The sequence below is a fragment of the Opisthorchis viverrini genome, assembly GCF_000715545.1.
Source record: "Opisthorchis viverrini unplaced genomic scaffold opera_v5_97, whole genome shotgun sequence".
Classification (NCBI taxonomy): Eukaryota; Metazoa; Platyhelminthes; class Trematoda; order Opisthorchiida; family Opisthorchiidae; genus Opisthorchis; species Opisthorchis viverrini.
Genome location: NW_008751753.1, coordinates 1,286,253 through 1,313,243, shown reverse-complemented (window position 1 = coordinate 1,313,243; position 26,991 = coordinate 1,286,253). Strand labels below are relative to the sequence as shown.

The 26,991-nt window shown below is 43.7% G+C and overlaps 1 protein-coding gene across 1 annotated transcript in view; it reads left to right on the top strand.

Annotated features, from left to right (window-relative positions):
• Positions 1–12,829: 12,829 nt before the first annotated feature.
• The window catches only part of T265_05267 (hypothetical protein), a gene marked incomplete at both ends in the record, with an annotated part of 68,298 nt that continues 54,136 nt past the window's right edge, over positions 12,830–26,991 (top strand). Inside the window, one exon of the mRNA XM_009170236.1 lies at positions 12,830–14,426. Coding sequence (XP_009168500.1) covers positions 12,912–14,426 — 1,515 coding nt within the window. The remainder of the gene's footprint in view (positions 14,427–26,991) is intronic.

The window sequence follows — 26,991 nt, the reverse complement described above, 5'->3', positions numbered from 1 at the left end:
TCATTCGTCGGACTCGGAACGCTCACAAACACCTGAGTGGATAACCGTAGAGGATTGGTAGAATGACCTCCCTCCAAAGAAGAATGACATTACCCAGGGTTTCCATTTAACTAAAAACGTGCAATAAGCTATGTCCAAGTCTATTCTCAAATCTCATTTGCTAAATGGATTTTGTTGTCTGGTCCCAGGAGGACAACAAGCCCAGGTGTGTGTATGTGTATAGGCTGGGATGATGGGTGGGGTAGGGCAAGTGTGTGCGTCACTGAAACTTTATTTGCTGTAATGACCCCTATAGCGTTGTCAGTTAGTCGTGTCGTGTGGCCTTGAGTAATACGGACCAAAAGGCTGAGTGACTCAGTCACTCCAGTCAGGTCAAGTGGAAGCATTTCAACTATAATTACTAAAAGGAGCGATTGCAATCAGTCAAAGTGGGAATCATAATATTGAGCATACTCAGGTTAACCGAACGTTCGGTTAACCTTGGAGCATTGCGTGCACATAGCCACTAGGATTCCCAACGAGTCATGTGCCTTTTTACTGGGATAACAGCAGTCACGCAATGCAGTCACTACGTGTCCTGTACACGTATCTGTATACAACAGGCCAACAGCTCTATTATGTATGCCACCCAATGTCCCTAAACTTGACCTTTTTCATCCTTTTTTCCTTTTTGTTACCTTTGTTCGTATATTCCAATCAACTTTTTAAGCTGAGGGTTTCAAGTCCACTTGAATACATTTTGATCAACAAACAATGCGCGTAATGCTTCCTATGGTCAATACAATCACAGGGTTGCAGAAATACTTAAAATTGCATGGTCTACCATTTTTCAGAATATTTCTAAACAACCAACAACTGGTTGGTTGTTTAGCCCGCGCCACTTGACTATGGATCGATCGCTATTACGTTGAGGCTTCCGCTTTGAATATTACATGATTTTCAAGATTCCAGGCACCCGGTCGACCAAAGTTCTCGTCTGATTGTAATGGTTTTCAAACTTACTTCAAGTTATACCCAAGTTTGGTGTCTGCAGATTGCCACGTTGCAATTTTACAGACAATGGATTGAGGCGGCAAATAGTTCAGGGTTTTTTCATAAGAAATTAGAACTGAGTAAAACTGGCCAGAGGAAGAATGGCCGTTGACGCTACATTCTGAGATAGAATGCTGAACAAAGGACCACCTCAGTTTTGTGGTGATGAAGGACTAATTAATTCCCGAGTAAAAAATGTCTAGAGGACTGAGAACTACACAGTTAGGCCACAAAATGAGCCGGTACACAAGAGCTTCGAGATATTTTAGGAAATATTTCCAACATTGAAACTTTAGTGAACGAAAAGGAGCATTTTAATTATGTCTGGACCAAATAAGCCACTCATACAGTTGCCGGAGACTCTTCAACGGTTCACGACAGGTTTCGCGTTTCTTGGGTCTCATCAGGTAGCGGAACTGACTAATTTTGTAGGGTAATTATGAGCCCTGATTCATTCACTAATGACGGGCACGCTAAATATATTCAAAAATTTCTACACACGAGGGAACTTTCCTGACTATTTGTCAGGTATTTTACATTTATGCTAGTGTATCAATAAACAATTCCGTTGAAGACCGTAAAAAGGCTAATTGATTAACCTTCGAAATACTCTGATTTTCCGCCAAGGAAGCATGTGCTGGTGGAGCTAATGAACAATGGTGTTCTGTTCCTGATCTATGATGATAAGCTTGGCTTTGATTTGTTCGCCCGGCCAGGCAGTTTACTTTTCACCAAATTACCCAGTTCAACCGAAGAAACTTGGGCCATATTTGTTAATATCCCCCTGAATAGCAAAAATTAGTACGTTGATAGCCACTAAGCTGGACTTGTCGCATGTGTGCCACAGATGCTTGCTATCTTTAGTTGTTGAAATGAAATGGAAGTGAGCAGGCTAAAATTATGGGAACCACACATTGTCTTAACGAACTTGCTGCAACAACATTAGTGTTCCTTTTGAAGTTAGTACTTTTCATTCCAAGTGACTGAATCTTGTAAGTCTTCTGTTTTGGGCGGTGGGACATTTGATATAGGGAACAATGAGTAAGCAGAGGGACGTTGAATTGATCTTGTGGACTTTTATATACCTATCCGCGCAATGTAGAATGAACACGAAAGGCATTTGTAAACTGACAGCGCAGATGCAGCAGAACTAAGCGTAATCGGGATGAATGTTGGTAGCTCAGGCAATCTAAGTAGTCGCTAGTTTTTTCGCTGAGCTGGTCAACAAAATTGCAAGCTTTTTATCATCGTTACAGGTGCATCAGCAGTTCGTTGTTAGGGTACGGATTGGGGCATGCCGGTGCACGTGCACATATATACGTCCCGCTAGTCGGGGATTAGTTGTTCGACCGCGTGGTTCTACTGGTTGTTCTGTTATCCTGTGTTCTGACTGGTCGGTGACCACCAGCCCTTTGAACTCGGCTAGTCCAACTCTCATTTACTGGTCAGTGAACTAGTGAGTTCCATATTCGACCTCTCTGGGTTACACGCTACGTTCTAGGTTGATGAATCTCCAACAAGTGCCCCGTTTCTTGGTCCGTCATTCAGACAACCGGCTGAGTAATGCGACTGATGCGTTGGTCCTCTGAAAGTAATGGTGCATAAATCAAATCTAGTTCAAAATGCCGGTTGGTTGAATCCGTACCATACTTCTAGGAATTTTTCTCCGTTCCTCGTATCTCCGCTGAATTCGTAGGCTTTCTTTGTCTTGAGATATGGAGAACAAGGACAGAGGGCTATTAATTCTAATGGTGTGTTCCTTAATTGGTGTACGCAGTTTATTCAAGTTTTTTCCAACATGAGACCTTTTACAGTCGGTGCAGTTGATACAATATTTCAAGTTGTTTCTCTTAACGTAATCAGCGTTGCCACTTGGCCTTGAGACCAGTTCCCTATTGTAGCACTCGGTTTACGAGACACGAGGAATTTGACTGAACACAATATGCCTCGAGGCAGCCATGGGGATAAAGTGATGCACGGAAACTGGTTGAAACATGTAGCGACTGAAATGACGATATTTACGACATGTAAGATACGCGCATGTGAGGGCGCATAATTATATAGCAGACTTTGTGCTCTACAGTGTTTGCAGCTGTCACATGGAATACCGAGTACTGAATAATCACCTCACGCTTGCTCATTCACTCCGTTGAGATTGATCTGCTGTTGGAGACCGTAAGCCTGTCACAACCAAAGCGTGCGATTTCGTCTCTAGTCTTTGGTAATGCGATCAGTCGGTGCTGACTTCCTAAGCACGTGTTTCCACATGATATATGTAGTCACATGTTTCCTTTTGTGCCACATAACCTGGTGTAATCACCCGGGTGACAGCAATGATTCGTTGAGTCAGATAACTGCGTTCCAGTTCATACATTCTTGGGTTTTCTCCAGTGGATCCGTCATCTTAGTAGCCCTCTCCACTTCATTCGATGACAATTGGAACATATGATAAGGCTAGTTAAGAATTAACCAATCGTTCTACGAGACTCAGTGCATTGGTTTACCTACCGCAGTTATTGACCTAATAACTCTTCTACTGGAAACCAGTCTGTCTGGTGGACTTGAAGGCATCATCGAGATATTACACCTGACTGGCTCCACGGAGAGCGAATCTGAAACGGTACAAAGATCGGTCCGAATAATTTTCTTGATATCCACTGCATCTTTAATGCTAGTTCAGTCTCCTTAGTCTTAACTGACCAGCTGATTTTAGAAAATAGTCTCCGTCTATGTTTGTAATGTACTACTCATAAGGTTGCTGAAAATCCGTCGACAGCCCACGACCGGTTTCGCCCTTTTTTAGTAGTACATTACAAACATATACATGTATCGCGATATCTCGAATATCGTAGGGAGTGAGACATGAGGCGGCCTGGTGCAGCACATTCAGTTGCCTGAGAACACCACACACGAGAGATTCAGCTAAATGAGCTGCACAAAGTTCATATAATGTATTAGCGCTTACCTGATGGGCCCCATGAAGGATGAAACCGCTCGTGAGCAGTTGAAGAGATTTCAGCAACCTGATGAGCAGTTTTCCGTCAGGGAAGTCACACTACTTTTCACTTAGACTTGGGTTTCAACTCTGACACTGACGGTCGGGAGTTTATTCAAAAACCCGATGTAGGATATGACAGTTACAGCGATTGCTCAGACACTTCGCTCGTTCCTTAGTATTATTTAGGGCTAGTCCGACGTTGCTCAGTTGTTGAGGAGGGCTTTTAGAATTAGAAGGCAAGTGGTTGTAGAGACAGTTCAGTTACGCCTCTTTATTTGATGACGACCAGCTGCATGGGAGAAAAACCTGGAGGGGTTGGTCAGTGCGACACTGGAAACTTTCAAATAGCGATGGCTTTTCTTTTTGGCCTCTATACGCAACGCAACCATACAATGTAACTAGAATGAAAAACACAAGTCAGAAATCGGGAAACTTACATGTATTAGTATATGTCCAAGTGGATGTCTGCTTGTAGCAATTAAATTTGGTTAGACGTGGGCCTTCTGGAGAATTCCGCACAATTATAGCTACCACGTAGCGGGAGAGCAACCACAACACTGGTGTTTAGGACATCCCCAGATCAGTCATGAATTTGCTATTCAAATGTGGGCCGAAGTTACATCGAACGACGGAACATCCTACACGCATAGAGGGACAAATTGCATGTTCGTACTTGTTATTTTAACCAAGTACATCATTGACACACAGAGCATATTTTCCATCATAACAGCTTTGATTCATTTTGGGTCCGACATGCATAGACAGTTGTGCAACGCCCCAGGAACCATGCCACCGTTTTCTCACTTCCACTTCCGCTTGTTTAATGCCTTTCCCGTTGTGTGGTTTCGACATTTCCCTGGCACGGCCGTCGGAAATACGGTGTTCATAACGGGTTTCAGTATCAGTGATGAGGATAGGAAAAATAACGACATCGTGAGAGAATCTGAGGTATGATTTTTCCAAATGAATGCAGTTCTGTGTACTGGTGGTGGACTGTAATGTCCCCTACTTGCTTATTTTCATTCACTACAGGCTGTCAAATATCTCACGACGATCCGAAAAGCAGAACAAACCACTTCCCTCATGCAACACCGTTTCCATACACTTTATTGAGTGCTATCGCCGACTAGCACCCCGTGGATCGTTAGCACCCCACCTGTCCCTACCAGAAACGGTTCAGAAACGCTTCGATGGTGGTGATAGCGCTGCCCATTGAAACCCAAAGGATGTTCTGCAAACCCCAAAATCAGCTGAAAACAGTTAAACCTACTAGAGCCTTCGTGGCGTAAATTGAGAGCCAACCTGAGGAAAAATTAGTCTCGTAAAAAAAAGTCGGGTAAACTTGTGAATACCTCAAATTGGACAAAAATTCTTATTAATGCGACAATCCAGTAAACGGATCTTAGGTGTACTCAGCGGAAAATGAGCAGCGGATGTGCACCGCGTCAAAATTTGCTGGCGGTTCTACTTTGACGGCTATCGGTTGTGAAAGTGAGCTGGTGCATTCAACCGCACCTTCAAAGGTTATCAAAAATCAAGTGAACCTGGACACAATATCTGTGGTCGAAAATTGTCTTCTAGACAAAATTGCCTTAAGACAAATCCACCAGTGCATAGAAATGCAGTCCAATAGAGTTACGAAGTCCTACACAAAGAATATCGTGTTACACTCGCATTTGATTGGCAAAGTTCGAGCCGCGCTTGTGGTATTCTCCAAAACGGATCAATGCTTTACCCGGGATTTACGCACGGCGGTTACGGTTCAGAACAAAAGGCCAGCGTTACTTTGATCGATTGCTTACGAAGGTCATAGTTTGCATAGTACAGGGCTTTCGGTCTGTGAAGATTGTGAATTGTGAACAGTTACGATCTCAGGCGGTTGGCTCTTCATGGCATGGTTTTCAATGAGGCGCCTCATGGAAGCATCGGACAGCTGACTGTGTAGTGCCAAAGTACGCTCTAATGTGGTTCTGGCCGATTACACAGGCGGGCAAATGTATGGAAGAAACCAACCTTCACAAACTACGAAATCATAACTTGTAATACAACGCACATCAAAATGTAACTTTGCAACAATTGACGCTGAAAGTTGAACAGACTAGTTTAGGTTCCTTATAAGACTTCAGGTTTCGTTCAGAAGATATGACAGCTGGCTCCTTGTGGATTTAGACGACAGTTATGGCCCATTGATATTGAGAGTAATAAGTCTCAGCAAATGTGGGGAATTTCCTTCAGTCGTCTTAAATGTAATGTTTAACTGTCTTCTGATGCAACTGTTTCATGATGTGAGGCGGGCCGCGGGGGCACCGAAACTCTTCCTTTTCGCTTTTGCCACAGATTCGATGAAAACAGAAGCCTACAAGATGACTTTCATTACAGTTCTCCAAAGAATGTTCCGTAGCTCGAGACAGGAGGTGTGCTTGTGTTCTACCATTTGTTAATCTATCCGTCGTAATGACGTCCTCCAAAATGTCCTGGAATTCTTGCCTGAGGTTTGAATAATGAGGGTCACACGGTAAGATCTCCCATAGAATATCCGGATTTCGTTATGGTCGAGGTTGTGACGCCTTCGTCGCTGGTAGAGCTGAGGTAAGTAAGAAAAACGGGTGCAGTGAGCCGGTTATTTGTGAGTAGTTGGAGGAGCGACTTATCGCATCCCAGGGTATCCAGTCTATTTACTACACGAAATCTCATAGAATTGACTTTTTAATTATTATTTTCAGACCTTGGAATGAAGACTGCAGTGATGGGTAAAACTATCTTCATAAATCTTGCAAGCCTCAATCTCCCGCAGTTCTATGTAGCACACAACTACGGTATTGCGTGAGTTGTAGTGAGCGAACCGCTGCTGGTTTCTCCCCTTTTAAACACGTCTGGATAGGACTGCCTGAAATATGCTTAGTAGAAAGTGTACTGAACAAAGGCGTACTGTTGAACGGCTGTAGTACTTAAACTTTAATATACACAAGTCGTTTCAGTACCATTCTTGAAAAAGTCATTTTTAGCCTTATGTGTAGGGTACCGCTTACTGGGAGCACCAATACTTTTTAGAGGATTCACTCTTCCGAGATGCCTTCTTGGACTCTGTATTGAATCTAATAAATTATTCAAACAACTGTTTTGTACATTGTACATTATTCCTACGTACACTGCATATTGTCCTACAGTTTAATAAAATTACATCACTGTGTTAATAAAAACACATGGCTTCGTTCATCGAAATTCTTACTGGCGCCATAGCCACACTCTGAGTTGACCAAAGTCAGTGTCTACAAGTTAATAACAGGGTAGGATGGCAGTTTAATAGACAATTCGTTGCAACAAAAAGGCTGGTTGCACTTTCTGTCAGTTGGGATGAAAATTCCACCAGACCAAAAAAACAACCACCTCGAAAAACGAGCAACCGAATAAACCGTGTCACATCTTTTATCCGGGGTGAACTGAATTGGCCTTGTAGGAACTGAACAGTATCACAAGTTTGTGATCCCGGCTGAACAAAGGATGCGTTCAATCTAGTGTGCAATTCTCATTATCACAGTTTACGAAAGGGTATCATTATTCAGCGAGTTCTGGCTTTATCAGTGCCAATAATCTCACGGATGGCTGCTTGATTGTTCCACTCACGACCGATAAATGTGGTTGATATATCATTATCAGAGATAAGGTTTTCATCGACGGCTCGGAAAACCGGGCAGAACAATATGGTGGAATCACAGTTGACCTCCTTTTGCTGTTAAAAAAATGAATGAGTCTGAAGTTATGGAGTAAACGTTTCGGGAGAGCTAAACAGCGATATGAGACCAACTCAACAAAAAACTATCGTATCTCATTAGAACCTTAATGTTTCTAATTAACAGGGCTGGCTAGGACCAAATGCGTAGTGCAACTTACCAATACGACCTAATCAATAATGAGACAAAGCAACCCATAAATGACGAACCGATAAGTGATAACTGCTATCCGTGAACCAAGCACTCCAGGGGTATTTGGTCACCACTTTGACTCAAATGTTGCTTTACCTATGATGTCGCCATGCGCACTGAACGCACACGTCATTGGACTCCGTTAATTTTCCTCCCAATGTGTCATTACACAGTTCAGTCATGCACATACTGGTGGAAATCAAGAACAGTTGTTGAAAAAAATTGAAGGAAAATGGTGTCATATGACCGAAAAGTTTTCGTAAATCAAATGGAAATTAGAAACACGTGTAAAAATGCAGAAGCATTTTTGCCAGCCGAAAATTCTTAGCGAGTTACTGCCGCTCTCACCCTAATCCGGTGGGTCTAATCTCCGAATTTTCATGAATCTGATTTTGCACTTGTAAACCATGGTGTGGCGAAAAACTGCTTGACATGCGAAGCGGGCTTATAAGTACCGATATTTGAATTAGAATTTATTCCCTGAGTCGTAAAGAGCGGTGCATCAACCACCAGAAGCAAGCGTGCTTCTATAAAAATGTGAAAATCAAAAGTTCTTGTTCTTCTTCTGCAAGAGCACAGTTGAAAAAATCGTGTGATAATTACCCAATAATTACGCAACCAAACACTTGCTCCGGTGAAATAGCGGTGTGAGTTGTGGGAAAGATAACGAAGCACGAACTTATTTCTGTATGCATCTAGATGATACAAATATTCTGAAGGCTTGAATAGAACAGTCACTCCATTTGGTGCCTTCTATAAGTTTTACATGACCCATGGTCTGTGAAAAATGCCACAAAACTACTTCCAAAGCAATTAGTAGCAGTCACCCTTACGTGCTAATGATTTGACTATATTTTCTCTGATAATGAAGCACATAAAAGCAAGTTGTCCAGCTTAGAAAAGAAAATTAAAAAGCAGCATCTACCCTCTGCTTTTAGAAAGCCCATACTAAACTCGAACCACCCAGATTCAAGAAATGAACAGTTTGTTTTTACCAGTTTTCAGAACGTTCCGACCAGTGGTTAACGGAGTTACGATAGTGCCCATCACCAGTCCACTCTTAACCATCCTTCTCCGATTTTCGTCTGAATGAAGCACCAGGAGGCTATCGACGAGTTTTCAGCAACCTTGTGAATAGTCTCCTTCACATGATCCAAACATTTTCTGTTGATCACAATTTAAATGGGACCTTGTGAGCACCAGGTAGCACGCCATACGGTATGCTTTAGAGACCATCCACCTAGGCAGGTTAGCCTATGAAGGGACTAGTAATTAAATGGTTCCACTCAATAGTCAGCAACTGCCTAAATTAGCGATGTCAAAAAAGCGGGAACGTCTTTCCTGTTTAAAACATGAATGCATGTCTGCAGCGCACGGCGTTTTTCTTGAAAGATAACAGCAATGCGACCGATAATTACTGCGTTCTAATGCGGGGCGAATTCTTCAAATGTGCTATGAGCACTCTAGGCTGGAAGAAATCTAAAAACAACTATCCAGCGTTTCCTGAATTGTTCTCTTCATTACTTAGTCCCATCTGAATTATATTTTAATCGTTCTATGCAGATTTAATTCACCAAAAGGAATTAATTGACAGTGATTGCTGGGACTATGGTATCAGGTCGGTCCACTGGGTCCTCGCCTTTAATTTCACCTGATACTAAATATCAGTTTACACGTTGGATGATGATTTTGTGGAAACATATCACCTCGGTGACTTTTTGGACACCTACTCGGTGAACTCATGTCCGAGTAGGCACGAATTCTGCCTACTATGCTGAATGAAGCCTATACCAGAAGTTCCGCTGACATGTTCTCTATGCGTGAACAAAACCCAACAACGTGATATGACTTTATCTGCAGTCACCCTCTATCGGGATTTTTCTGAGAATGGTAGGAAGGAGTTTTCGAACAGTGCAGCTCAATTTTGAGTGAAACTCACTGACAGTCGGTTTTCGAATGGCGCATCCCAGCCAAGCTAAGTTAGGTAATGCCGCACTCTTAATCCGATATTCTTTGCTTGAATCGTCGCTGTGCTTGTCTTGTCGGTTGAAAAGAATACGCTAACGGGAAAATCGGCTGAAGAGAACCAAAAGTGGCGACACCTGTAGATAGCCGTCAATGTTCTAGATGATGTCATACCAAGAAAATTGTTTTTTATTCAGATTATGTTGGCACAAGACATCTTCCTATGTAAGCACAAAAACGTATTTTAGTAAAATCTTTCTTCATGGGATATCCTCCATTTGTGCAAGTTTTTCTTCCTGTGCGCTTATCGTTAAAATTCCAAAAAGTTTTGAAGACGATCATGGTAAACTGGATGGTGGAAATCAGAAACAGCCATGCGAGGCCGAAAACTCCCCTAAAGCGGACGTCAGTTCGCTGATCCATTTACCTAATACCGTACTGACCTACTGTAGCGACAGCCATGACGGACTTAATATGCTGGTGTGCCCATTATCCGCACAATGCTCTCAGCTGCAAAACAATTTCAAATGGAGTAAAGGTTTCTACGCCGAAATATTGCATTTTGTTGCGTATGTGCTCAAACCAAAAACCGTTCTGATCTAGGTTCCTATTTTTGCAGCTAACCAAATTTCGTTGTTCGCTGAAGCAACCGTTCCTCTGGCTGAAAAGTCATGTGGGATGATTTCCCAACATCGCTGAGACCCCAGGATACCTAAATAGGGCTCAAAAGTTTGGACTGGTACTCTCAACTCAATTACCCTATTACCTTAGTCCATCGGGGACACGTCATAACTTTCAAAAGTTCAACTCCGTTGTGCGAATACTGAGCACCATATGCTGTGGAAGGGTCTTACCTACACTTGAACGCATCCCCTAATTTGAACAACTCCCCTAACAACCTAGCGGTTTCTTCAGTTCACCGACCCAGGCTAATCAGTACCAGCCTTGAGAAGGTATGTGGTAAGCCTACAGCCCACTCTGAGACCAACCAGATGTTTTTTAAGATCTCAACATACACCTGTCCAATAGGTCGACGTGAATGTCTGGTCACAATAGGAGTAGATACCCTGTCTCCAGGACGAGGGCGGACAACCATCTGGTCATCCAGCCCAGTGTTCTCTGTGGCAGATGTTTCATCAAGCCTGTAATTTTCGTGAGGTCAGCGTATCCGGCGCGCTGGACTCCGAATATCTGCCCACTCTGGAGTACACGTTGTTGCATTCCATCGTGTGAAGCATCTGCCACACACACACAAATGTGCGAGTGACGTGCGCGAAAACATCTTTGTTGTGATTCCATAGTGGGGGGAATAGGGCTGTTAGCATGCCAACTAAAAGCGGGGCCTGTCAAGTCCAGGCTTTGTCATAGCAACTTAACACATCTGGACGGTTGTTACTAAGTCGACAGTCACGACGGGGGGCTGAGCTCTGCCACCAGGTTAACCGTCCGAATGTCGTGTTTCCACCACTTATCAGTGTTTCAGCAACCACAAACAACATGGCTGCATACCAAGGAGTCATTTTCATCAGTTGTCAGCCCCACTACGGTGATTAGGTGAGTTTACTCAATCAACAGAGGCTGGGTGCCTAGCTTTGCTAGATGTCCAACCTGAATTTTAACCGACACACAGTTAGGTTCTTAATTTTACGCGTTCAAAGAATTGCAGTTATACTCTTAGGCAAAATGTGAAAAGTCCCGTGTCATCTGTCTGTGTCTTGCGTGCAGATCCGAAATCTGCAATGTCGGAATATTGATTGTTGAGCGGCTGGCGTTTGGATACCGTATCTACCGTATCCACAAACAGTAAATATCAAAAGCATGTTTCCCTCTTTCCTTAATTTTCTACTCAGGTATAGGGAACTGCGCAAAGAGTATAACCTGGACTGACCAAGTGTATCCAGTAATCAAACCTATAAAAGTTTCCCTGCCTACTTCTGAAGGCTGGCAGTTTCGCGTACCCTTCTGTATTATCCGTGTTTTAGAAAAAGAAACATCATTATACTTACTTCACCTGAGTGCAAAACAACAGCGGAATTTTGTGGTAGTTTGTGGTAACAAAACCCGCAGGTTATTGCCGCCTACACCGAAACAAATCCTGGTAGTCACGCATACATGACACACAACCCAATCTAAGTTCACTAATGGGTTGGACTGTTGCCCGCTTAGCTCTGCTGATCATGTTTCTCATGTACTGACCGGTTGAATTCTAACGTCATCTCAGTGACTACTAGGAGGAATCTGGGATTCGTATTTGCTGATGTTCCCAAGCGCAAACGCTCCAATTAACCAACTCAAGGTTTCACACAGAGCTGTGTGACTCATGTGGTAAAATGTATGAAGAATGACGATACATTCTCGCCTACAGAAGCCGCGCTGTTTGCTCTAAAACAGAAATTCTACGGTATGTCAACAGCTCAATCATTCGGAAAATCAGTCGACATGAAGAATGTGATTCTGCCCCAGAATGGTGAGATATGACCCAGGGATCAGTAGTTTCAAGGTCAACTGTTGGAATTAGGTATCAGATGACGTGCATCGGAAACTCATACGGAATCAGTAAGCTGTCCATTGAACATGGCCGAACAGCAAAGCAGAAAATGTCCTATATTGGTTCAGGAGTTTTGATGTAGGTTGAGATTCCATCAAACGGTTAGTTACGAGCACGGTGTTCACTTTATCTTGGATGTCACCGTATTCGAAGGGCCGGTCACTCATCCGAGAGCTGCGCTAATGCGACAGGGAACTGACCTGGACAAGCCTCTAGCCTATGCTGCGCTGTTGTCCACTGTCCAATCAGAAAGCAAGGTTTGCCTGTCAGCTGATTGGTCTGTCCCCGTCGCAGCCATACCCTGCGTCAAGCGGCGTCGGGTGTGCTTGTCAAGCGTGCCACTAGCACTTCACGTCTGCCCGCGTCCGCAGCACGCTTCTGTTCACGTGTCCTCTATTGAGCTCTCGATTAGATCCGAATGTAATTTTCCTACACTGCGAGGATCATGCAGCCACATGACCGTGGTTGTTTGCTCGCTGTCTACCTTGGATTTTTCTGTGCCTTTGTGAGTTACTCAAATACTGAACAGGCGACTCCGGTTCTTCGTTTTGTCGTAAATGAGGAGTCTGCTTTGCGTACCACAATCGGCAATATATCAGCTTATCTCCTTCCTCATCCAACAATTACCACAGATTCCAAATTTTTCGACGTCACAACCACGGGCCTGGTCCAGCTAGCACGCCGTTTGGATTTAGAATCCTTGTGTACAGAAAACTTCCTCTGCTGCAAGTTGGAGCAACCATGTGAATTAAGCTTTAGCGTTGTGATTGAAAGTGGTACGAGTAGAGAAATGCAACCGTTGGAAATTCGTGTTAGAATTTTAGATATCAATGACAACGTTCCTTCATTCGGGCCCAATTCAGAGAATGGCCAAGTGCTGGAAGTCTCTGAGATGGCCAAGGTCGGATCGCTCTTTAGTCTTACTCCTGCGGTAGATCGAGATGTTTCAAAAGAAAACCAAGTTCAACGATACACTCTGCATGGTGTTGAACTACTTCGGATGTTCGAGCTGGACGATTCTGAGCCACCGAATGTTCGTCTGCGGCTGGTACGGTCTTTGGATTATGAAAAGACAACCAGCTATACTGGTAGTCTCGAGGCATGCGATCCACGCAGTTGTATGCGACAAAATCTTACTATCCGCATCACTGATGCGAATGACAACCCTCCTCGTTTTGTCAAGAACACTTATAGCGTGAACGTCCCTGAGAACTTTACAGTCGGCCAGGTGGTCCTTCAACTGGAGGCAGAAGATATAGATTCTCCACCATACGCTCAAATGGATTTTCGTTTTCACGGCACAGCTGATCAAGATTTATACAACACTTTTCGCCTAGAACGGAATACGGGTCGCGTGGTACTGCGGACCCGTCTAGCAGCACATAGACGCTCAGAATACAAATTCGATGTCTCGGTTGTCGAGGGCAGCTCAACCGCCATCATGGACCACGGCAGTTCCACGTCCGTCAGTAATCCAATCTTAGGATCAAGTAATCTAGCACATGTGACAATTACGGTTGAAGACTTGAACGATTTCAGCCCTAACATCAAAATGTTTTCTCCATCTGAAGGGCAGCAGTTATCCGTTCCCGAGAATTCCCCACCTACAAGAGTTTGTGTTGTACAGGTGACGGATAGCGATTCCGGTGACAATGGACGCGTAGCCTGTCGTTTGGTTCGGTCAGCAGCATCTGCCTCGGAGACCACTCTGGACTCATTTGTGTTATCCAATGCGGGGAAGCTCTACACACTTTCAACCACGCGATCATTCGATGCTGAGCGGGAACCTCAAGTTGCGGTTACAATTGTTTGCACGGACTTTGGCAGCCCACAGCGGTCTTCTGGTAGGGACTTAGTGATTAAAATAGAGGATATAAACGAATTTCCACCAGAGCTGGATAAAACCACCTATCATGCTGCGGTGTATGAAAATGCTGAAGCTGGGGTAGAAGTGGTCAGGGTAAGTTCAGCCACTAGTACATCTGTGCCAAATTAGGCAACTTGGGTATTAAATTGAATCTTACTTTATACGTGGCGTGGCTAAAGATATTCATCTCCACCACCATCATCGTCATCATTAACAGCATGGCATTCGTGTTCGACACCGATGCTTCACTGCTTCACCTCCACCTGTCTGCTTCTTTAGAGATTGCAGCCTAATCTTGACATTAACTTTCATCTACATTTAGTTTATCGATGTCGAAATCTGATATTCCACTGATATCGGGTCGAGGAACAGAGCTTATCGGCTGAGCGTAGGTTCATCGGTAATTATTATTCCTCCGACTCTGGGCGCAGTTGTGTACAAGTTATGTTATGTATAGTTATGTACAAAGGTACCACACAGCCTTTTTGTGGATTATTCAAGCGGTTGGATTGGGGCGATGCATTATTGTGTTCAGCTTAGATAAATGGATTTCACCATGGGTAAAAGGATATGTAACCTCTCATCCTGGTGTGCGAGTGCGTGATGTTGGAAGCGTCTTTTGGCTGGGAGCGCTGTTAGGAAGCCGGTAAGTAACGTGTTGTTTTCCATTCTGTCGGATACGTCGGAATGCGGTCGCAGTGTTCGAGACCAAGGACAACTTAACGTGATCATTTGTTTAGATCATGCGAAAAATTGTTCAGCTGAGATCGCAGACAAGAAATTGAAACCCCAGGAGTGGGTTTGAAAATTAGTTTTTCCGTCTAGTTAATTTTTCGCCTTACTCGCTGAATTATCGCGTGAAGGGTCCGGCTAAGACTGTACTTCGGTTACAATTGAAGTAATACTTCAAACACACCAAGCGAGAGGGAGCTGTTTAGGATGGTTTCATCCTGGACAGGCATCGCAAACCTGGGAGAATGTTTAAAGATATCATGTGAAGAGTCCTACAGCAAACTACCCACGTTTCAAAATTTTACAGTTTTGTAGACATCAAAGCAAAACAAAGTAGCTTTTATTCTTGGTTTTTCATAGTGCGACTGACCAGGACACTGTTACTACAATCCTAGCTGACCCTGTGAATTTGAAATTGATTGATTTGTGCCCTCTCACGGTCTCTTTTCTCTAAAAATGATGGTTTATGTTTGATTGGATCCGTAGTTCAAAGCCTGCTACAGTTGGTGGCTCGTATTGCTGAGGAGCTTGGATAAGGTAGAGACCTTTAAAATGGACCAACCGAAATGGTTGGTCGAGAGTAGGACGAAGACTGTGCAAATGAACTTGATGAGGATGCATATTGTATGCACCTCGCAACCGTTAACAAATAACAAAGCAGATAATTTCATCAATGGGTGAGAAACCTAACCAGCAAATCATTTTACGCATTTACTGATTAAGTCCATGTATGGTCGTGTAGATTTCTTCCATGACCACGGAAAGTCCAGCACATTTAACTCGTCCACATCAACCTATCCGTTACTGAGTGTTTGGTCTCTCTTTTGCATCGGCGAACTGGAGCAGATTAGTCGACAAAACTATTCTGTTTCTACTGCAATGGCTCTACATAGAACTAATACATTTGAGCCATTTTTATAGACTTTGACGTCACTCTACATCATGTTTTAACTACCCATGGTCTTACTATGATAGCCTGATGTTTGCCAAAAATACTGAACCGTAACCAGAACTTCACTCTGTCACTGAGTACAATCCCTCTGCTAAAAATTGTTCGATCTTACACATAACCGCCCAACCTATTTTTATTGGTTTCAGATAAATTTTTGTGTTGATACGTCATGGAAATAGGAAACTCTGTTACAATCCGATGAAAAATGAATGGGCGTCGAGGGTGAATTTACCTCGGTTTCAACCCTGTCCAACACGCACATAGTTAAGAACCGGAAATCTAGTGGACAGGTTAAAAACATGAGAACCATATATGGCTTTCATGACTACCAACCTTCGCGTACTCCGGTTTATTTTCTGTTTCTTACAGCTGGCTTATTAAGTATGCTTTTCCCCTTTAATTAGCATGTAGGTGTCAATGTATTTTCAGATTTTACCGGCATGAGGGGTTCATGAACTGGTAGGAGTTGGTCATTTTCCAAGGCTTTATTGATGGGAATCTACCCTATCAAATTGTTTCACCTTATGGTTGTCTATCTCATCACTTACTGGATGCGTAGGATGTTGACTTTCCGAAATGACTTTTCAGCAGTTAGCCAATAATAGAATGTTATACTTTATTATACTTTTGAAGTCCACTGAAACCCGGTAGATAGGCCGAATTAGGTTTAGTTCTTATGGCGATAAATCATCTGTGTTGTTCTATTCTTCGTAAGAAATAGAAGTCGCCATTTAACCTAAGTGACTATTTTACTGACCCATGAGCTCACCAGTCGAGCTGGACAAAGGCTAGGATGTTCGTCACCTGAACTAATTTTCTACTGCCCTACTCATACAACTGATGGTGATAGCCTAATGCGCACCGACGAAGTGCAATTATCACGGGTACCGAACCATTACTCTTAACTTAGAGGGGTACAAGTTTTCCGGTTGTTCATGCACCCACCCAACAGGTACCTCTCGAACGTACACCATACAAGAGCCAAACAATAGCTCACTGAACTCATCCATCCATTAAACCACTATGGTAAGACGTAATCGCTCCTCTGGTGGAACTGGATACACCCATGCCGTTCATTCAGTGATGGCCTGGCATCTGTTCCATGATTCGCCTTTCATGCCGAAACACCGTGAACCCGGTGACACATGCGGCGCGCAGCAGCCTATGCAACCGACTTAGCGTCCTGTATCCCGTGTTAACCTGAGGGACAAAGACCTGAGAGGACAGTTGTGCTGTCAGACCGATGAAAAATTGTATGGAGGCAACTAGACGGCTGTAACCCGCAGCGTACGAATGGGAAACCCAGTAGCCCACCCCATCCACGAGACGGGTATGAAGCATACGAAGGATTGGTTACTGTTGACTAACAATCAGTTAGACATGTACAATGGTTGTCGTGGGACGTCATCTCTACCACTATTATGAGTGTACCATTCCCAGGGTGTTAAGGTAGGCCTTTTACATATCTAGATGCTGGAAATATGAATAAAAGATAAACAGACACCGGTGACGCAGATTAGAGGCTTGGACTAGCGAATCACATAAGATCCCTGTAGCCCTGAGCGGTGGTAACCCTCTGAACGGCAGTGAGGTTGTCTGACAGTGTCTGACAGTCCACTCATTACTGGCCGAAGCGATTACCGAAACAGGGTAAGCATGATGTGCTGGTCTCGGTTTCAATTCACTATCTCTCAGATGGTTTGTCGTGGATTTGTAGGATAATTTGTCGCGGATAATTGTAGGTGGAACGTGGTTGCTTCTCAATTACGTGCAATCAAACATTATCTTGGATAGCGTTCAAAAATTTTACTCGGGCGGATAAATGTTCCTTATTGGACACCTGCTTTTGAATTCTGGAGCGTAATTTATACCTTCCTACAGTGAAATGTTTAAAGTTTGCCATATTCAGCCCCCTTTTAAGTGATTGCTGTGTACTTGGGGGCTACGTTTTGGAGGTGTGTGTATGCAAAACTTCGAAAACACTGTTAAGCCCGTTATCTTTGAGTCAAGAATGTTCTTCCACGGGGATAACTTTGTCTGATCGAATCTCTGAACTTCTCCCTCATGAAGAAACTTCAAAACGTTTCTTTATTCTCCGTTACTAGTGAGGGACCTTTAAATACTAGTGGCACTATCCTGGACGTCTACTTGATCGCGCCAGACAGACTGTTCCCGTGCTCCTACCGTCGAGAAGACACCTGGTTGGTTCAACATTTCGAGAGGAACTATTGAAATTCCTCCTATTGATACCATCTTCCTACCTTCGGATTCCCGGCTGCGCCGTTCAGCTAGCTTCCTTTCATATGAATATAATCGTGCAGTCACCTATCCAAACAAGGCTTTGAGAAAGGACTGGGCTCACAGTGTGGAACCGTAAAGAAAGATCCGAAGTTTTTGGATGAAGGAATCTGATTCAAATGGCTAAATCACACTATAAACTTCATAAATCTAGACGCCCGACGAAGGAATACTGTGAAGACCGCCACAAAATATTTAGTGTGGAGTTCATGTTTGTAGGGATCATGGTTGGATACTGTTAGGGCGTCCTGATCTGGACAGGAGGGCCATTGGGTTCCACGACCGGAACTTTTATCTCAAAAGTCTGACCTCATGACTGCGGTCTTTGGTGGGAAACGCCGGTGCATTACATGTTTTAAAAAGAACAAGTCACTAAACGTGTTCAAACCTCCAATCTGGAGGACCGGAAAACTGTGTTATTCAAACCTTCAACCACTGATCAACCCGATTTGAGAGACTGTGGATGCGGGACGGAAACCATTCCTACCCCAGTATGGCTCATCTGGCCACGGAGGCACACAAAACGTCAAATCGCGGTAAGGTACAATCTCTTTGCGATGGAGTTTACGTTTAGTAACCTCGACGAAAGACGTGGTTTACCGAATAAATGCTCGTTAGCTTGGGTGGCTCGACGACGCTCACTCCAGAGAACCATGTACCGATCTATCAACCAGGGTCCGTCATACAAGTGGGCTACGGTATAGAATAGAATAACTGGCCGTAGTGATGAAATGCGACTTAACAGGCAACCCGTTCACCTCACTAGGAATTTCACACGAATTAGCTATCTGGAGATGTCTGTTTGCCCTTGAAATGAATTATTGTGCCCCGCCTATCAGAATTTTGTGCTCATTGGGTAACTATGGGGCTGTTCCGCGCGATGTCAAGTCTGCTCGAGTGAGCACGAAAAATCTCCGAGGCGTGGCCGAAGGTATCGATCGCTGTCTGACTGAGTCGTAAGTTGCATTCTCCAAACTATTGTTGCACACAACCTACTATTATGCTCCGACTAGCTCAATTAGTGAGAGCAAGTACATTCATGCCTCGTGGGCGTCGATAGTGTTGTGAATATTTTGAAAACTTGCGTTTTAGGCGTGCTGCATACCATGATCACCTAGGCGAAAAGTACAAAGTCAATGAGAACATAAATTGTGATTACATGAACAATTTGAACAAGGGAGTAAGAGCATTGTTACCGGATGACTTCACCTCGTACAATTCCGCTTGCTGCAATGCGCTTAAGGCGGAATAAAATGAAACGAATTTCGGAGCTGGTGGCACCGTTTATACTGAACTACAACGTGACGTGACCAGTCAGCAAAACCAGAACGACACACAGTACAGAATTAAATCGACTGGTTCATTTTGCTGTAACGAATCAGTGTCTCTTGTCGACTGTTTCGTTCTCTGACCTGGAATGAAGAGTCAAATTTTACCTTGTGCCTTGCCTGGGGTATATGTCTGTTTCGCTGATGACTTAGGCCTTGGCTCGCTGAAACTCAAATTAGAGTCGGCTACTGTTGTGTGAAATCGTTTAAACAGATACTCCATCGCCGGCGCACCCAGTCTTATGCTGGTCATACCAGTGTATCACCGTGTTTCAGGTGAGTGCAATGACTGGTTTGTCAAACCAACTTTGTCATTCTGATCAGAAACACTCTCAAAGCCCACTTTTGTGGTTTGGGATTCAGTTCTGCACTAGTATGCGCTTGGCGTTAGGCGATGGTTGAAGTTCGTTTCGGCTGCCGAAGACACGGTCACGGGTATAGGAAATATCCATTCGACACTCTGATACTCTGATTTGAGCCTACACTTTGACGCCCGTTCTGAAATAATATTCACTGAAACGGTCGGGATAGTTGCTCGGCCGCAACCGTTTTGTCAATGAGTCTGTCTGGAGTTCAGGTCAGTCTTACTCCGTAACCAACGGCCGGATCCAGACACCTTTGTGCTGCATGGGATGGCATATAGGTTCTCTTCTGTTCAGGTAGACATTCTGTGAACGGAGCGGGACATTATACCATCGGTATTACTAGTGACTGAAATGTTCCAAAAGAAGTTTTTCTTCTAATTCAAACTCACGAATGGAAGCAATGGTTCCGTGGAGTGTATTGAAGACTGAGAGCGTATGTTCAGCTCGTTTTAATCGTTTTTGTCACAGGTAAAGCTTCATTTGAATATAGTCCATAGAAGGGTGGTTGCTCAATGTCAATTTCTGCTGACTGCTCTAGTTTCGCCATAAAAATCTCTGCGAAAGTCGGTCCCAGACTATTCGCCCTTACAACTGCTTATAAGTTATATTCTTGGTATACATTATGAGTCCCTTAAGAATGGTACGGGTAGAGCAGCTAGATCTGGATAAGTGGTCATTAGTTTGTTTGCTGAGCTGGGCAATTTGATTCCATATGTTTCATCACCAATTGATATGACATCGTCAGTGCGTTAGTAAAGGGCGTAGTGTGGCGTAGCGATGGATAAAGCTCTATGTAGCCACCTTAAAAGTTCACAATTCCTATAAGAAGGACATCAATAAGAAGTGGTTTCAAGTCAAGCGGACAGATGTCTGTCTGAGAGATATCAACCAATGTAGGTCAAAAGTTCGTAGGCGCTTTTCAAATAGTGCTTAGTAAGGATTGTTTGAACAGGTTTAAGGACGGTCAGCACCCGTCTGGTTAACTGGTGATAAATTGAACCGTTCATGGCTGAAATGGGACGAATAGGTTTCTGGGATTCATGAGTTTTTGGAAGACTGTAAGACTGAGGGGTATGGCAACCAACAGCTTCAAATCTTTTGAACTCCGTGTAACGCATGAAACCACGCAATACAAAGATGTGTAACTCCAACAAACAGCACGTTGTCAAGCCAACCTTGGTTTTATCTGCTAGAATGCGTTTGGTTTAAACACAATCCAGTTTGTTTAGCAGGAAATCTTTGTCTGTTTTAAGTGCTACAATATGCTCCTTGTCTCTCAGCTCTCGTTATTTTTTCGGTGTCGTTTATGTAGTGGTGACGAGAGTCTAGCTTGGATTAAAACTACCTCACAATCTTGACAGAGGGAGATGGGGCCAAGTTCCGCAAATTGGTCCAAAAAGTATGTGAAATCCGCTTCTATGATGGTGTGAGCATTTTCTAAAATCCAGCCCAATTATGGTCTTTGGAAGATACCATTGATTTCATCAGGTAGCGCATGGAGCCCTTTGATGTCTGCCTTGCACTGCTGTCCATAGCTAGTAAAACCTGTGTGTGCATGCTCTGTTCGATTGAAATAGATTCTAACGCTACTAGCGAGCTATAAACAGGTGACCTGGTTCTTATTCTTGCTGAAAACAGGGTGAGAGAACAACCAACTCGTACATCAACAAATCGGTAGTTCACTTCATATCTAGCTGGTCATGTGAATGTGTACCATATATTTCGTAGACTCATTCTACATTTAACGTCCACAAATTGAATTACAGAGCATCTGTAGTACTCTCACTCGATAGTGACTTCAACAACTGATGTTTTTAACAGATGCTTGTAAGTTGGGAGAATGGAAACTGGATGTCTCAAGACAATATAAAGGGACTGAACATAAGGCGATCGCACTGACAGATACAGAAACCCGCTGAATAATTGTACTGTTAACTGGCTCATTTCGGTCAAGCGCTGTTGCGAGTGTGACATAAGTTAATTGAACATCGATTAGGCCGGAAAAGGCCTATCCCACTACGAACATTGTGCTGAAATTCGACTGTATGCTGGAGTGGAAATGTTTTCGGAAAATCAACCTCTGAGAAGAAATGCAGCTACTGAAGCCAATAACACTATCTCTGATGATATGCAGATTTCTTCCGCGTTATCAAGGACAATTCGTTAAGATTTCGTCACAGGGCTAATTGGATGTAGTGCAAAGAGTACAGGAATTCGGGTGCTAGATCACTTGTTACACATTCTTTAATTCGTTTGACTCATACAACCCTACGGTTGCTTTAAAAAAGTGACGGTTCTGTTGCGTCCTATTCATAACCGCTGTGCAAATGGACAGAAACAAGGGAGCTGGGGTACTCGCAAATTGTCTACGCCTGGACAGGGACACTAGAAATGCGATGGTTGGGCTGTGATAGTCCTGTCGGTATATTCATACCTTAACCACTCAGTCATATCGAGCTCATATTTGCTTGATCATGGACTGACATTCTAGGTGTTTATGGGATACGTTGAACATACTTCACGGGACGAGATGGACCAAGTGGTTAGAGCGCGAATTTACTGACTGGAAGGTCCGTGGTTCGAACCCCACCTCCGCCTCTTGACTTTCCCTGTCTAAGCTTAGGCAACATGGCAGTATCTCTTGACTTCCCTGTCTAAGCTTAGGCAACATGGCAGTATCCCAGCCCTCTTGCAACCTTAGAGTGGCAAGGCAGCTAAGCACCGAAAGGGGGGTACAGCTGAACTATTTTTTTTACATACTTCACATAAGAGGAAAGAGTTTGACAACCCAGTAACCGTATTCCGGCTGCAACTAATTCATGGATTGGTTGTTCATGATGGCCGCGACTACTGATACCCGCATGGTGTCACATTTTGTGTTCACAGATGAGCCCATCCTACTTCAAAACAGCAGTCATAATAATGCTCAACGGAAGGTCGTCTTAGTAATATTATCATGAATTCCCACGTGAGAATATTGACTTCTTAAACCCCTTGCTACATTCTCCGGCAGTCAGCTCAGCGTCAGGTTTCATAAAAAGTTTTGCATTCCTTCAGCATGTTAGCGAAACCTACATTACGATTATGTCATTCTTCAGGTTCAACAGCCGGCTTTTCTAATCGAGGTTAATAGGAGGCAGCTAATGTATCCGGTGGGAAATAGGCAATCTGCGTTGCTTAGTTTTGTGAGAATGCACATTGCAGCGGTTCGTTCATCATCCCAGTCGCCCGGAGCGGGTGAATTAAATCGCTCAGCTTCCGGCCGGTACCATAAAGTTATCCAGTGGGGTACACATAACACCATGGAAACACTCCGTGGGTGGTTCGTTATTCTGTCGTGTGTATTGCATACCTGGAATTGCGATTGTCGCATGGGTGTTGCTTCGTAAACAAAACTGACTTTAACGGTCTTTTATCGAAATTGGGTTCTACATCCCATGGATTAGGTTTGTTCCATTTAGGTTCTGTCCCATCTCTCCGTCAATGTGCNTTTAACGTCCACAAATTGAATTACAGAGCATCTGTAGTACTCTCACTCGATAGTGACTTCAACAACTGATGTTTTTAACAGATGCTTGTAAGTTGGGAGAATGGAAACTGGATGTCTCAAGACAATATAAAGGGACTGAACATAAGGCGATCGCACTGACAGATACAGAAACCCGCTGAATAATTGTACTGTTAACTGGCTCATTTCGGTCAAGCGCTGTTGCGAGTGTGACATAAGTTAATTGAACATCGATTAGGCCGGAAAAGGCCTATCCCACTACGAACATTGTGCTGAAATTCGACTGTATGCTGGAGTGGAAATGTTTTCGGAAAATCAACCTCTGAGAAGAAATGCAGCTACTGAAGCCAATAACACTATCTCTGATGATATGCAGATTTCTTCCGCGTTATCAAGGACAATTCGTTAAGATTTCGTCACAGGGCTAATTGGATGTAGTGCAAAGAGTACAGGAATTCGGGTGCTAGATCACTTGTTACACATTCTTTAATTCGTTTGACTCATACAACCCTACGGTTGCTTTAAAAAAGTGACGGTTCTGTTGCGTCCTATTCATAACCGCTGTGCAAATGGACAGAAACAAGGGAGCTGGGGTACTCGCAAATTGTCTACGCCTGGACAGGGACACTAGAAATGCGATGGTTGGGCTGTGATAGTCCTGTCGGTATATTCATACCTTAACCACTCAGTCATATCGAGCTCATATTTGCTTGATCATGGACTGACATTCTAGGTGTTTATGGGATACGTTGAACATACTTCACGGGACGAGATGGACCAAGTGGTTAGAGCGCGAATTTACTGACTGGAAGGTCCGTGGTTCGAACCCCACCTCCGCCTCTTGACTTTCCCTGTCTAAGCTTAGGCAACATGGCAGTATCCCAGCCCTCTTGCAACCTTAGAGTGGCAAGGCAGCTAAGCACCGAAAGGGTGCTACAGCTGAACTATTTTTTTTACATACTTCACATAAGAGGAAAGAGTTTGACAACCCAGTAACCGTATTCCGGCTGCAACTAATTCATGGATTGGTTGTTCATGATGGCCGCGACTACTGATACCCGCATGGTGTCACATTTTGTGTTCACAGATGAGCCCATCCTACTTCAAAACAGCAGTCATAATAATGCTCAACGGAAGGTCGTCTTAGTAATATTATCATGAATTCCCACGTGAGAATATTGACTTCTTAAACCCCTTGCTACATTCTCCGGCAGTCAGCTCAGCGTCAGGTTTCATAAAAAGTTTTGCATTCCTTCAGCATGTTAGCGAAACCTACATTACGATTATGTCATTCTTCAGGTTCAACAGCCGGCTTTTCTAATCGAGGTTAATAGGAGGCAGCTAATGTATCCGGTGGGAAATAGGCAATCTGCGTTGCTTAGTTTTGTGAGAATGCACATTGCAGCGGTTCGTTCATCATCCCAGTCGCCCGGAGCGGGTGAATTAAATCGCTCAGCTTCCGGCCGGTACCATAAAGTTATCCAGTGGGGTACACATAACACCATGGAAACACTCCGTGGGTGGTTCGTTATTCTGTCGTGTGTATTGCATACCTGGAATTGCGATTGTCGCATGGGTGTTGCTTCGTAAACAAAACTGACTTTAACGGTCTTTTATCGAAATTGGGTTCTACATCCCATGGATTAGGTTTGTTCCATTTAGGTTCTGTCCCATCTCTCCGTCAATGTGCCCGCTAAGTACCTTTATTCCACACGAGCCGATTGGCCTGTTAACGAATACGAACTTTCGATGAACACATATGGTGCCCGTTAGGTCATTTTTTCCTCGAATATGCCATCATTTCAGAAGATCTTAAGAAACTCTAAGTGCAGTTAAGGTTGACTGCTTGCATTGAGGCGCTATTAACTGGAGAGTCTGCAGCCTGTCACATGCCGCACGAAGGCTGTTAAAATGAACTGATAAGTTTTGATAGAGCGGTGTTTCTCATCCAAGATTACGGAGAATATTCGGCGGATACAGCCTCTTGGCCTTTGACTTCAACGTACTTTCGTTGCTTTTGTTAAAGGGCTGACGTGGTAAGGATGCAAACTCTGCTTTTGCAATATATCTGAAGCCAATCGTACGGTCACTGAGATAGTTTGTTAGCAGTTGTGTTGAGTGTTGGCTGCATTTAACAGAGCGACTTTGATTGCCCGCGTCAAATTAGTCATATCCGAACATGGCAAATGCTCGGCATACCATGCGCTAACTTCCACTGAATAAAATTGGCAATGTGGTGGAATGTTCTTTGGTGAAGTGAGTTCGCTTAACTCTGGTCGTCCATTGTTTACGGAGAGGAAAGATATGGTCACTTGTCCGCTGGTTTCTTGAGAATTCGTCCTTCAAACGTGCGCGTAAATGGATCACGAACCTGTGCTTTCGTGCAAGCCCGTTGTCGTGCATCAGTTCATGTGAAGATTGTACAAGTGTATAGGAAGGGTTCCAGTAGATTGTGTTCAGGTGCGCAGGTGCTCTATGCTGTTTACAGTCAACGACAGATGAAAGAGAGTATAACTGCTCATATGAATTGCCGTTTGGGGCCTTCACAATTGTTTGGAATTCTTGACAAATGAAAGTCAAAACAACTGTAGGTAAACCAACATTGTGACTGGAGCAGAGAATTGATTTCGTCTACGCTGTAGCGAAATTTTGTCGTTCAGATCATTCGGAAGTAGTACACACGCAATCGACAGAATCAATTCATATAAAAGAAGAAAATAGGAACACGACGTACCCCTTCGATTCTTCAATAATCCCCCTTGTTCTGGGAACTCAACATGACTACATTAGCAGCACTTGAAATTTGATCAGACCAATGCACATTCCCTTTGAATTTTCGTGAGTGGCGCAGAACAGTCCCAACATAACAAGAGTAGAACTGTTTAAGACGCGTGCTGGAATAAAGATTCAGCAAGGCCCACAACTTCTCTGAAGTAATACAAAATGTCCATCCTGTGTCAAGCATCCGATGGGCTACCTGATCACTCATAGGCAACTGACGAAAAAGAAAACGTATAACTGCAGAAACGGTCCCCTGTTAGCCTTCCTAATTGCCTGGTGCATAGCACATCATTCAAATGTGAAATGTTTTGCGATAGATAGTTTTGGTTCTTCCGGAAATGAGGCATCAGTCTCAGTGTTGATTTGTTAGTGAGATGCACCCGGCGCCTTTCGGTGTTACAATGGTGAAATGGAAAACAATTCCGTAATCCACCCACTTCATAGACGATGGCCGGTTCGCACGATACCAAGCTGTTTCTCATCAGCTTGTATTTTCTCGCGAGCCTTTGTTTTCCATCCCCAGCATCGATGTTTTCAGGTCTAGCAGGCTTTCTTTGTTATACCACTACATTTTTGTGTTGTGTTAAAAAACGAACCTACCCCCCTTTTAGTTTGTACCACAGTGGACGGTTCTGCTGTCTACGTTCTTTGTGTATACTGGTCTATCCTGACAGACATTATGGTCTATTCTGTG